At 45.9% G+C, this 13,882-nt stretch overlaps 1 protein-coding gene across 1 annotated transcript in view; it reads left to right on the forward strand.

Annotated features, from left to right (window-relative positions):
* Nucleotides 1–4,534, forward strand: part of LOC145397619 (band 7 protein AGAP004871-like) — a 24,366-nt gene extending 19,832 nt beyond the window's left edge. Inside the window, exons 7-8 of the mRNA XM_080270660.1 lie at nucleotides 3,724–3,825; nucleotides 4,442–4,534. Of these exons, the coding sequence (XP_080126786.1) occupies nucleotides 3,724–3,825; nucleotides 4,442–4,534 (195 nt within the window). The remainder of the gene's footprint in view (nucleotides 1–3,723; nucleotides 3,826–4,441) is intronic.
* The last annotated feature ends 9,348 nt before the right edge of the window (nucleotides 4,535–13,882 follow it).

The raw sequence follows: 13,882 nt of genomic DNA on the forward strand, positions 1-13,882 counted from the left end.
AGAGAGAGAAAGAGAGAGAGAGAGAGAGAGAGAGAGAGAGAGAGAGAGAGAGAGAGAGAGAGAGGGGGGGATAAGAGGAGGGAGAGAGAGAGGGGGGGAAGTGGTGTGTGTTTGGTGAGGAAGATTGTATGAGAGAGAGAGAGAGAGAGAGAGAGAGAGAGAGAGAGAGAGAGAGGAGGGGATAAGGGGAAAGGAGAGAAAGAGAGGGGGGGAAGTGGTGTGTTTGGTGAGGAAGATTGTGTGTGTGTGTGTGTGTGTGTGTGTGTGTGTGTGTGTGTGTGTGTGTGTGTGTGTGTGTAAGTCTAGTGCAGCTGTCATATATTTTTCTTCTCTTCTACACATAAGCTACAAATCCCTACGCATGCCACCTCTTGGGCACTAATTCCTGCCTGATCTTTTTTTAATATGCTAGGGATATATCAGTATTTGTGTTACAGTGTTAGTGGCTAAGTCAAAAGTTGGCAGATGTTTAAACCCTTCCTCACCCCATCCTTGCATGGGAGAGAGGTGGTGATGATGGTGATGATGATGATGATGATGATGATGATGATGGTGGTGGTGGTGGTGGTGGTGATGATGATGATGGTGGTGGTGGTGGTGGTGGTGGTGGTGGTGGTGGTGGTGGTGGTGGTGATGATGATGATGATGATGATGATGATGATGATGATGATGATGATGGTGGTGGTGATTTATTATTATTATTATTATTATTATTATTATTATCAATCAATCAATCATTTCCTGTGGCACCCTCGGGGATGCATAGGGCCTCGATGAACTCACACCACCACATCCTATCTTGTGCTAACTCCTCAAGATCTCCCCAACACTCATCTCCAGCTTCCCGTCTCATTGTCCTCACCCACGTCTCTTTTGGCCTTCCTCTACCTCTCCTACCAGGTGCCACCCACCCTGGTGTACCTCGTACTATTCCCTGTCTCCTATACACATGTCCTAGCCACTTCCATCATGAGAACCTAACATATTCATCGACCGGCTGCACTCCCGTTATTTCTCTAATTCTACTATTTGGTATCCTTTCCCACCACTTAACTCCTAATATTCTTCTAAGTGCTTTGTTTTCAAACACCAAGAATTTATTTTCCATAGTCACTGTGCTGTACCAAGACTCGTGTCCATAAATTAAGATACTCCTAACCATTACCTTATAAAGTTTGATTTTTGTATGCACAGAAAAATTGTTATTATTCCAAATATTTTTAAGCATTCCCATTGCCTGATTAGCCTTCTTTAACCTTTCCTCGAATTCAAAGTTCAAAGAACCATCCTTGGCTAAATAAGTACCTAAATATTTAAACCTATCAACTTGCTTTACAACCATACCTCCAATTACACATTCCTGCGCATTTTCCATATTCATATTGATTATTTCAGTTTTTCCACAATTATTATTATTATTATTATTATTATTATAGCAGATATGACAAAAAAAAATCCTGCAATAACTGAAACCCACCCTACCCTACCCTACCCTACCCTACCCTTCTCTATTCCAAGCACAGAAAAAGAACCCAAGGCTGAACTATACAAGACTTTTAAACTGAACCCATACAAAAATAATAACGAATTTTTTTTTCTTTTGAAGCCTCATATATTTCCAATTTCGTGGACACTATTTATTTATTTATTTTTATTTTATTTCGAGTTTCGTGGACAAATTACCTTTAAAATTCTGAAGATTATAAGTAGAAAGACTGAGGAGAGCAGTTCCAGAGTTGACCACTTGTGTAAATGATAGACTGAGGGTATGAGACGAAAAGCCTTTGATTCCACCCAGTTTAGAAGAGCTGTATGTGGTGATTTCCGCAAAACGCGAGACCTGTCCTTCATATATGGGTAAGTGAGACTCCTGTATAGATTAGCAATTGAGAAGGAGTGAGAAAAATGCGTGGAGTCGGCTTGGCACACCCAGTCACTTGGAAACGGATTTTAAAAGAGAGAGAATATGCTCTTTCCATGATAAATCCTGAGAGAAAGAAACCCCAAGGATATTAAGAGATGAATGAAGGCCTGAATTGATAACTGAATGGGGTTAAGGAATGCACGAGGTCGGTTTAGCACACCTAATGACGTGAAATCGAAATTTGCGAGGGAGATAATATGCTGTCTCCATAATAAATCCTGAGAGAGAGAGAGAGAGAGAGAGAGAGAGAGAGAGACCCCAGGAATATTAAGAGATGAAGGTGCCTGAATTGCTTACTGAGTGGGATTAAGGAATGCACTGGGTCGGCTTGGCACACCTAATCACTTGGAAACAGATTTTGAGAGACAGTATTCTAATTCCTTTGATAAATCCCATGAGAGAGAAAACCCAAGGATGTTTTGAGATGAATGACGGCCTGAACTGCTGACTGAGTGGGGTTAGGGAATGCACGGGATCGGCTTAGCACACCTTATATCTGTGAAGTTGTATTTTGCCAGAGAAGTCGTGTGCCATTTCCAAGACAGATGAAGATACGAAGAAAATAGATGGAGAAATGAATTATGTACTTGAAGGTAAGGGGATGGTCGTGTGGAAATACTAGAACTAACTTATTCTAACCAGCTAACGTATTCTAACCCCGACTAACATATTCTTAAGTTATTCTAATCTAAACTAACAGAGTCTAACTTGGTCTATTATTTCCTGTCTTTTCTTCCCCTATCTTAACCCACCCCAACCTACCCAAGCCTGCCTTACCCTTCCCTACCCTACCCTACCCTACCCTACCCTACCCTACCTTACCCTACCCTACCCTACCTTACCCTACCCTACCTTACCCTACCATACCATACCATACCCTATCCTGTCCTGTCCTACCCTGTCTTATCCTACCCTACCCTACCCTACCCTACCCTGCCTCTTCCATATACCCTACCCTGTTCTGCCCTACCCCGCCCTACCCTGCCCTGCCCTGCCCTGCCTTGCCTTATCCTACCCTGCCCTGCCCTGCCCTGCCCTGCCCTGCCCTATCGTACTACCCCTTCTCTTCCCCATCATAGCCTATCATACCCTACCCTACCATCTTTTTCTCTGCCCTGCCCTGCCCTGCCCTGCCCTACCCTGTCCAATGCTACCCTTGCTTACCCTACCACACCTTTACCTGACGTAACCCAGCCTCAATTGTCCAAGCCTTTCCAATGTAACCAAATCACACCAAATCAAACGGTGGTCTATATTAACGTAACTTAATGAAATCTAACCCAACCTAACCCAACCTAGCATTACCTGACCCACCCAACGCAACCCAACCCAACCCAACCCAACCCATGCTAACCCAACATGACGTAGTGATATCTTGCCGAGACACACCTGTGCCAATGAGGTTGTTTTTACCGGCGTTCGTTCGACTGTTTGTTCTGTCTGTCTGTCTGTTAGCAACTTTATTTAAAAAGTTGTGATCGGATTTTGATTAAATTTAGTGGCAGGCTAGGCCATGGGTCAAGGAAAAAATTATTAAATTTGAGGGTCGATCTGGATTCGGATCCGGGTCCTTTTTAATGGCAATGGTATTGGCGGAGGTATGCGCTCTATGAGTGCTTAATAGTTAATTTTACCGTACTGTAATCATAACCTAACCCAACCCAACCCAACCCAAACCAACCCAGTACAATCTGTGTGATGTGAAGTGAAATAATATGACATCAATCTACACGTAACTTCACTTAAACCCCATCCAACCTAACCCAACCCAGCGTCTGATTCCTCACCTGTAACTCCAGGTCATCGCGGCAGAGGGAGAGCAGAAGTCCTCCCGGGCCCTGAAGGAGGCGGCTGAGGTCATCTCCCTCTCACCTGCCGCCCTTCAGCTTAGATACCTGCAGGTGTGTGGGAAGGGGAGGAAGGGGAGGGGAGGGGAAGGAAGGGAAGGGGAGGGGAGGGGAAGGAAGGAAAGGAGAAGGGGTAAGCGAGAGGAATATGAAAAGATACTGAAGAGAATATAATGGAAAAGAGAGGAAAGAAGAGGGAAGAGAGAAGTAATAGTGGGGGGGGAGGGAAGAGAGGTAGGAGTGAGGAGGGAACGGGATAGAGTAAGGGAGAGAGAGGGGGGAGGAGTAAGGAGGGATGAGGTGAAGGATAAGGGAGGAGAAGTGGGAGGAAAGGAATAGAGGAGGGAAGAATTGTGAGGAAGGGAGGAGAGAAGGAGAGAGAGGGGGGTGTAGGCCTGTTTAAGGGAGGAGGAATGGGAGTAGGAGGGAGGTAGGGAAAGGGAAGATATTGGAGGGAAGGGTCAGGAGGGGGAGGAGAAAAGGTTAGGTATGAGAGGGGAGAGGTTTATAGCTAATAGTAATCTGTATATTCATAGTAATAAATGTTCTCTCTCTCTCTCTCTCTCTCTCTCTCTACCAGTCTCACCTCACTAACCCTACCATATCCTCAATTTGACACTCCCCCTCTCACTTTCCCAACCATTTTCTCACTGTCTTTATTTTCCCACAGACCCTAAACACAATCTCAGCGGAGAAGAACTCGACCATCATCTTCCCTCTGCCCATAGACTTCCTCCAACACTTCATGGGCAACAAGGACTAAGCGACAAAAGCGCGGCACAGAGGAAAATGAAAAATGAAGAAGACCCCCCTATCCTTTTCACCTTGAACGTTTTTTATACATAACTATACATAAAAAAACAGCTCATAGACAGTTGCCTATACCGTAGATTTGTAGTTTTAAAAATAATAGTTGGTATATATATTAAATCTATTATCAAAAAATTAAGAATTCCCTTGAAAAAAAACACAAAAAAACGGGTGATGGCAAAGAAAACGGAGGTTAGGACTGGATTCTTTTTGTTCTAGTGGCTTTTTCGCGACGCTGTACAGGGTGGGACGGAAATAGTGCCCCACGTGAACACCTGGGGGTAATTTGTGTGTTCTGGGGACGGCCCTGTTGGCTGGTGTGTACATACATACCACACACGAATGCCCCCTCACACACACACACACACACACACACACACACACACACACACACACACACACACACACACACACACACACACACACACACACACACACACACACACACACACACACACACGAGGCCCCCCCCACACACACACACGAGGCCCCCACACACCAGCCAGGTAAAAACCCACCAAAAGCACCCAGTCGTAAAATAAATCACCAAATCAAAGGGGTTAAGGCAGAAAAAACAAAAATCACGTCAGTAGCAAAATATATCAGTCACTATGGAAAGAATTTTTTGAGCTAGGCAAAGAACTTATATGTAAATTATTAGGATAAACCCCTCCCCCCCCGAAAAAAAAAAAAAATATCCCCTATTAGCCTCATTAGGTCTTGATAGTTTATTAGATATGGATGACATTTTTGACTTTTTTGAGTTCGGATTTTTTTTTTATTAATTTTTTGAGAAGGGTAAAAAAAAATATGTAAAAATTAATGTTTTTTTTTTTTTTTACATTTTTTGAGAAGGTAAAAAAAAAACTAAAAATTAATGTTTTTTTTTTTTACATTTTTTGAGAAGGTAAAAAAAAAAAAACTATTTAAAAATTAATGTTTATTTTTTGTTTTGTTTTTTTTTTTTTTTTTTTTGGTAATTTTTAAGATGCAAAACTGTACAGGTTAGATCCCTTATATTATACTGGAAACCCATATATTTTTGTAATATATTCTGGGTGACAGTGAGGAAGACTATATGTGTAAAAAAGGTATCCCTATTATTATTATTATTATTATTATTATTATTATTATTATTATTATTATTAAGTTTAAGGAGAGGAAGGATGGTGTTGCTCTCTTTCTTTTTTTTTTTTTTTTTGGCCAATCCAGACCATTATATTCAATTTTGGAAAAAGGCCACTCGTGCTGAAGGGGCTAAAAATGGCCCTCCCCCCCCCCGCCCTGCGGTGAAGAGGGGCGCCTTCACGTGGTGGCACTGATATAACGTGATGGTGGAGCTGCCTGGTTATACACGCGTCCCTCCACCCCCTCCCTATCCCCCGAAAGGACGATGGTGGACTGCAGGAGGAGGGCAACTTCAGCTTGCAGTCCACTGGGTTCACGTTTCAGATGAACCTACTACTACTACTACTACTACTACTACCACCACCACCAATACTAATACTACTACTACCACCAATACTACTACTACTACTACTACCACCGGCACTACCACCACCACCACCACCACCACCACCGCTACTACTACTACTACTACTACTACTACCACTACTATTACTACTACTACTATAGGTCTCTCCAAAACTGACTACAATGGTCTGGACGTAGCCAATCTAAGCATTTACTCTTTTCACTCTAACTTGGCCTATAATTGCCATCCCTCCATCTTGAATGCTGAGTTGGAACGATGCTAGTCACGAAGAAGTGCTATGGAAAGGATGAAGAGTCGTAGTATTGTATTTATGATGCTAGTCACGAAGAAGTGCTATGGGCAGGATGTAGGGCCGTAGCATTGTCTTTATGATGCTAGTCACGAAGAGGTGCTATGGGCAGGATGTAGGGCCGTAGCATTGTCTTTATGATGCTAGTCACGAAGAAGTGCTATGGAGAGGATGTAGAGCCGTAGTATTGTATTTTTCTGATGCTAGTCACGAAGAAGTGCTGAGGAAGGGAAAAATTAGACCAAGTTAAGGTGAAATGAGTATAGAAATGAAGTTATAAGGGAGTGAGGTAAATGTGTTGAGAATATAATGAAGAAGAAGAAGAGGAAGAACAAGAAGGAGGAGGAGGAGGAGGAGGAGGAAGAAGAAGAAGAAGAAGAGGAAGAGGAAAGAAGAGGAAGAACAAGAAGATTAATAAGAAGAAAAAGAAGATGAAGTAAAAGAGGAGGAGGAGGAGGAAGAGGAGGAGGAGGAGAAGAAGAAGAAGAAGAAGAGGAGGAGGAGGAGGAGAAGAAGAAGACGAAGAAGAAGAAGAAGAAGAGGAGGAGGAGGAGGAGGAGGAGGAGACCAAGAAAGTGTTATGATTAAATACATATATATCTTTTTTAGTGATAAGAGATTGGATTATATTGGTGAGAATTGCAGCACTGTGTCATCACCTTATCACTCGTGTTATCAACCACGGAGCCTGGTGGTTTAGTGGGACAGGGCGCCCGGGTCAGAGGGACGAAATGACCCGGGTTCGATCCCCCCCCAAAAAAAGGCGACTTAAATTTTCTCTCTTTTTATAGGTCTGATCATTTACCCTTATAATTTTCTTTTTTTTTTTGGATTTTTTGGATTTTTTTGGATTTTTTTTGGGGGGGGCCTTTCTCAGCCTAGCCCCGGGACCCTACTCTTCAAAATGGGTCATAGGAGCCTTATTTAGGGCTTTCGAAATTCTGGGTATTATTTTGAAAAAGTTGATTTTTATGGATATATAATGAGTCGATTTATTTATCTATCTGTGTGTCTGTCTATCTATCTATCTATCTGTCTGTCTATCTATCTATCTGTCTGTGTCTATCTATCTATCTATCTGTCTGTCTGTCTATCTATCTATCTATGAATGCCTATCTATCTGTCTCTCTCCATCTTTCTATCTGTCAGTCTTTCTATCTATCTGTCTCTATTATTATTATTATTTTATTATTATTATTATTAAATCGCCTGGTGACAGGAGTTAAGAAAATAACAACAGTCGTCACCATAAAGAAGACCTAAAAAAATAAATCCACCCTAACTCCTCTTCCTTAGCGATTTATTTTAGGTATAATCTTAACACACCTGTGATTTTATGGATTCTGAATGAAAATATACAAAATGAATCGCAAAGGAAGAGGTGTTAAGAGCTTTTTTGACGTAATATCAGTGTATCCAAAAATCTTTCGTTTTCTTTTGCACTAAAACACTGAAATGAGAATAAATTGGGCTCACTTTTTTTATCTCACTTTTGGCTCACCTGTAATTGACACTAAGCTCACTACTAATCTCTCTCTCTCTCTCTCTCTCTCTCTCTCTCTCTCTCTCTCTCTCTCTCTCTCACACACACACACACACACACACACACACACACACATACACACACACCAGTTCTCTCTCTCACACACACACACACACACACCAGTTCTCTCTCTCTCTCTCTCTCTCTCTCACACACACACACACACACACACACCAGTTCTCTCTCTCCCTCTCTCTCTCTCTCTCTCTCTCTCTCTCACACACACACACACACACACACACACACACACACACACACACACACACACACACACAATCACCTTTATTGATCGCACAAGTGATTTAATTTGAAAACACGAATATTTTTTGAAACATTTCGAGAAAAAAAATATATTGCAAAATAATCGAGAATTTTAATATAGAAAAATGTGTGTACTGGGAACGTGTGTGTATTTACTGTATGTGCACGGATTGAAACGCACATGAACTAGTGTGTGTGTGCACCAAAGCAAGTGTGTACGTACTCTGTGTGCACCAACACCATGTGCACATTTTGATACAGTTAAGGCAAGCGTGTGTGCACTGAAGATACTGTTATGTACGTCACCTGTGTGCACCGTATCACGTACATCAACTCTGTGTGCACCAAAAAACCGACACGTGTGCGTTTTTTGAGTGGCGTGGCACTGGGAGAGGAATGTTAAAAGCTTTCCATGTATATATTTTTGATTTTTGAATTTTGGGTTATTATTTTGAGTAATTTTTTTGCCCTCCTGATCAACAGAATGTACTGTTATGGAATTATAAAAGTTGCATGTACATAGATCCAGTGTTTGATTGACCTATTGATGTACGCGACCACCATCCACTCACCTGATGTAGTGCTGCCTCCTCCTTCCTCAGGTGACCACACTGGGTGACACGTCTCATGGTTTCCTGTTACCCTGGAGGCTATTTACAACGCTGGGTGGTAACCATATAGCCAGATAATGGGGTGGTGCTACTGACTTTTTGAGTACTTGGGTAGTCTCTCTCTCTCTCTCTCTCTCTCTCTCTCTCTCTCTCTCTCTCTCTCTCTCTCTCTCTCTCTCCATCACCCTTCCCTCATCATCTCTTATCTCCTAGCAGACCCGTCGACCACAGGTAAGCCAAATGTTAATACTGAGGTGAGAGGAAGTGTTAGTGTGTGCTGTTTCCTATCCCCCAACCCCTATCCCCCAACCCCTATCCCCTATCCCCTATCCCCTAACCCCTAACCCCTAACCCCTATCCCGTCCCAAACTGTCTCCTGTCATTCATTACCTTCATGGATTTTAATATACCTTTTTCATTTTTTCAATTAATACATGTTTACGTTCGCATAAATTATTCATTATATATTTGGCAGCTAATTTGAACTGCGTATTGTTTTTCTGTCTAGTCGTGGTTGCTTATCTCATTTTTCAGACTGATCAGACCCATCGACCACAGGTAAGCAGGTGGTTCTCTGTGGATCCGTCCTACAGGTACAGTACATTCCATACAGCACGTCACCTGGGTATACCTGCCTGCCTACCTACCTGCTGATCTACCTGCCTACCTTTCTGCCTACCTCTACTTGCAACCAACCTCCTAGTCTACGTACGTACCTTCCTACTTCCTTACCTGCCTACCTGCCTACTTACCTGCCGAACTACCAGCCTCCCTCTTACCTACCTGCCTACCTACCTACCTACCTACCTTCCTACCTCCCTCTCTCCTATGTGCCAATCTGCATGCCTGCCAACCTTCCAGTCTTGCTACCTACCTACCTACCTATCTGTCTATCTATCTACCTTCCTACTTATCTACCTACCCATCTACCTTCCGACCTACCTGACTCCCTGCTTGCCCATCGACCTACCTACCTACCTACCTTCCTACCTACCTACCTACCTTCCTGCCCACCTACCTACCTACCTGACTCCCTGCCTGTCTCCCTGTCTACATCTCTGCCTAACTCCCTACTGACCTCTTTACCCACTTCCATACCAAACTCCCTGCCTTCTTTCCTCTCATCCTGCCTGCCCATCAACCCACCTACCTACCTACCTACCTACCCACCCACTCACCCACCCGACTCCCTACCTACTCACCTACCTACTTACCTACCTACCTACCTACCCACCTACCAACCTACCTACTTACATACCTACCTACCTACCTGTCTTCTAGCCTATCCACCCACCTACCTACCTACCTTCCTACCTATCTTCCAGCCTACCCACCCACCTACCTACCTTCCTGCCTACCTACCTACTTACCTACTCGACTCCCTTCTTGCCTCCTTACCTACCTACCTCCCTGCCAGTCTCCCTGCCTACCCCCCATCCTTCCTACCTCCCTACCTACATACCCACATACCTACCTACCAGCTCTTTTAACTAGCTACCTACCTCCCTACCTCCCTGTCTACCTACATACCCATCTCCCTGCTACCTACATACCTACCTCCCTGCCTATCTACCTCCCTGCTACCTACCACCCTGCCTACATACCTGCTTACCTACCTGCTTACCTACAGACCTACCTCCCTGCCTACCTACCTCCCTGCCTACCTACAGACCTACCTTCCTGCCTACCTACCTCCCTGCCTACTTACCTGCTTACCTACCTCCCTACCTACAGACCTACCTCCCTACCTACAGACCTACCTCCCTACCTACAGACCTACCTCCCTGCCTACCTACATACCTACTTCCCTGCCTGCCAGCCTACGTACCTATCTACCTTCCTACATGCCTAGCTGCCTCCCTCCCTACTTACCTACCTACCTACCTACCTACCTACCTCCTTGCCTGCATGTATCCCTGGCTACTGCTCTACATACCTCTCTACCTACCTCCCTGCCTACCTACCTCCCTGCCTACTTACCTCCCTGTGTGCCTACCTCCCTGTGTGCCTACCTCCCTCCCTGCTACCTCCTTGCCTACCTACCTACCTACTTCCTTGCCTACAAACCTCCTTGCCTACCTACCTTCCTGCCTACCTACCTCCCTGCCTGCCCACCTACCTCTTTGGCTACCTACCTCCGGGCCTACTTATCTCCTTGCCTGCCTACTTTCCTGCCTCCTACCTCCCTCCCTACCTACCTCCTTGCCTACCTACCTCCTTGCCTTCTACCTCCCTGCCTCCTACCTCCCGGCTACCTACCTCCCTGCCTGCCTACTCCCCACCTACCTCCCTCCCTCCCTCCCTCCCTACCTACATACCTCCCTGCCTACCTACCTTCCTACCTACCTACCTACCTACCTACCTACTGCCTCCTACCTCCTTGCCTACCCACTTCCCTCCCTCCCAACCTACCTACCTACCTACCTACCTACCTACCTACCCACCCCTAAGTATTGGTACCTGTTTAATATTTATTATTTTTTCATAATTATTTTGTTTATGTCAATGTATTTGCTTTTCATAGACATTCTCTCTCTCTCTCTCTCTCTCTCTCTCTCTCTCTTTATTCCTTTAACTGTCTATGTTTATAATTGTCTATCCCTTTATCTATCCATTTATTTGTCTATCTATCTATCCATCTGTCTATTTATCTATCTATCATTCTTGCTACATCCAGACCATTTATTCCAGACCACACCAGACCTCTTGCTAAACCCAGGATGAACTACAACGTGAACCCAGTGGACTGCAGGCTGAACCCCCGTGAGTGAGAGGATTAAAGAAAGAACTCAGGGCTGAATGTGATCCCCGCGGACGAAAGGACGGAAAAGTGGGTATGTGCTTTCTCTCTCTCTCTCTCTCTCTCTCTCTCTCTCTCTCTCTCTCTCTCTCTCATTAAAGTGTAAAGCATAATTAATAATCAATGATAACTTATATTTTTATTATATAATCTACAATTTAATTTGCTCTCACCACCAGGACACACCACCAGGACACACCACCACCAGGACACACCACCACCAGGACACACCACCACCAGGACACACCACCAGGACACACCACCACCAGGACACACCACCACCAGGACACACCACCACCAGGACACACCACCACCAGGACACACCACCACCAGGACACACCACCACCAGGACACACCACCACCAGGACACACCACCACCAGGACACACCACCACCAGGACACACCACCACCAGGACACACCACCAGGACACACCACCAGGACACACCACCAGGACCACCACCAGGACACACCACCAGGACACACCACCAGGACACACCACCACCAGGACACACCACCACCAGGACACACCACCAGGACATACCACCACCAGGGCACACCACCAGGACACACCACCACCAGGACACACCACCACCAGGACACACCACCACCAGGACACACCACCACCAGGACACACCACCACCAGGACACACCACCAGGACACACCACCACCAGGACACACCACCACCAGGACACACCACCACCAGGACACACCACCACCAGGACACACCACCACCAGGACCACCACCAGGACACACCACCACCAGGACACACCACCACCAGGACACACCACCACCAGGACACACCACCAGGACACACCACCACCAGGACACACCACCACCAGGACACACCACCAGGACACACCACCACCAGGACACACCACCAGGACACACCACCACCAGGACACACCACCACCAGGACACACCACCACCAGGACACACCACCAGGACAAACCACCAGGACACACCACCAGGACACACCACCACCAGGACACACCACCAGGACACACCACCAGGACACACCACCAGGACACACCACCACCAGGACACACCACCAGGACACACCACCACCAGGACACACCACCACCAGGACACACCACCACCAGGACACACCACCACCAGGACACACCACCACCAGGACACACCACCAGGACACACCACCAGGACACACCAAGACCACCACCAGGACACACCACCAGGACCACCACCAGGACACACCACCAGGACACACCAAGACCACCACCAGGACACACCACCAGGACGCACCACCAGGACACACCACCAGGACCACCACCAGGACACACCACCAGGACACACCACCACCAGGACACACCACCAGGACACACCAGGACCACCACCAGGACCACCACCAGGACACACCACCAGGACACACCACCAAGACCACCACCACCAGGACACACCACCAGGACACACCACCACCAGGACATACCAACAGGATGTTCTGGTGGTAGGTCTTGGTGATGTGTCGTGGTGGTGTGTCCTGGTGGTGGTGTGTCCTGGTGGTGGTGTGTCCTGGTGGTGTGTCCTGGTGGTGTGTCCTGGTGGTGGGTCCTGCAGTCCACCGTGATCACACTGACATTTTTTTTCTCTTCATACAGGCACTTGTGTCCTGGGGATGAGTCCTGGTGGTGTGTCCTGGGGCGGGGGTGCAGTGGTTAGGACATCGAACTCGCATCTGGAAGAATCCGTGGTTGAGTCTGTGCCGGCCCGACTGGTGGACACTGCCTGTTGCCCCGCACTGCCCCAGCACTGCCACTGGGGACCTGGATGGCACACTGGACTGCTGCCGAGGGGAAGAACGAGTGTTATAACATCAACCAACCTGTATTTTAATCTCCGTTGTGAAATATAAATAAAGAAATAGACGAAATAACTTGTTTACCCAGCCCTCCCTACCACACTATCTATCTATCAACCTATCTACTTCGTCCACCACCACACGAGTGTACTGGACCCAAACCCAAGACCCTCACAATAAAACACATCAATAAAAAACATATCAATAAGAATACTGGACGAAAATGAATAAGTCCAGCGGAAGAAAGGTAACGCATGAAGGTGAAGAGAAATGACAGAAGAAAATGAAGTGCAAGGAACAACTGCAACGAGATATAAAAAAAAAATGACAATAGTTCACATTTTTTCCGGTAGATGGCGCTGGCGTTGCTTAAGGGATGAAATTTATGACGTCATCGATGACGTCATCACTCCTAAGCAAGGAAAAGGCGGCTTCCTAGGGGTAAATAAAGGAATAAAGGAGTCATAAAGGAGTCATAAAGGCCGT

Source organism: Coenobita brevimanus, chromosome 42 (genome assembly GCF_032717465.1).
Source record: "Coenobita brevimanus isolate Jiangsu-jjx chromosome 42, ASM3271746v2, whole genome shotgun sequence".
NCBI lineage: Eukaryota > Metazoa > Arthropoda > Malacostraca > Decapoda > Coenobitidae > Coenobita > Coenobita brevimanus.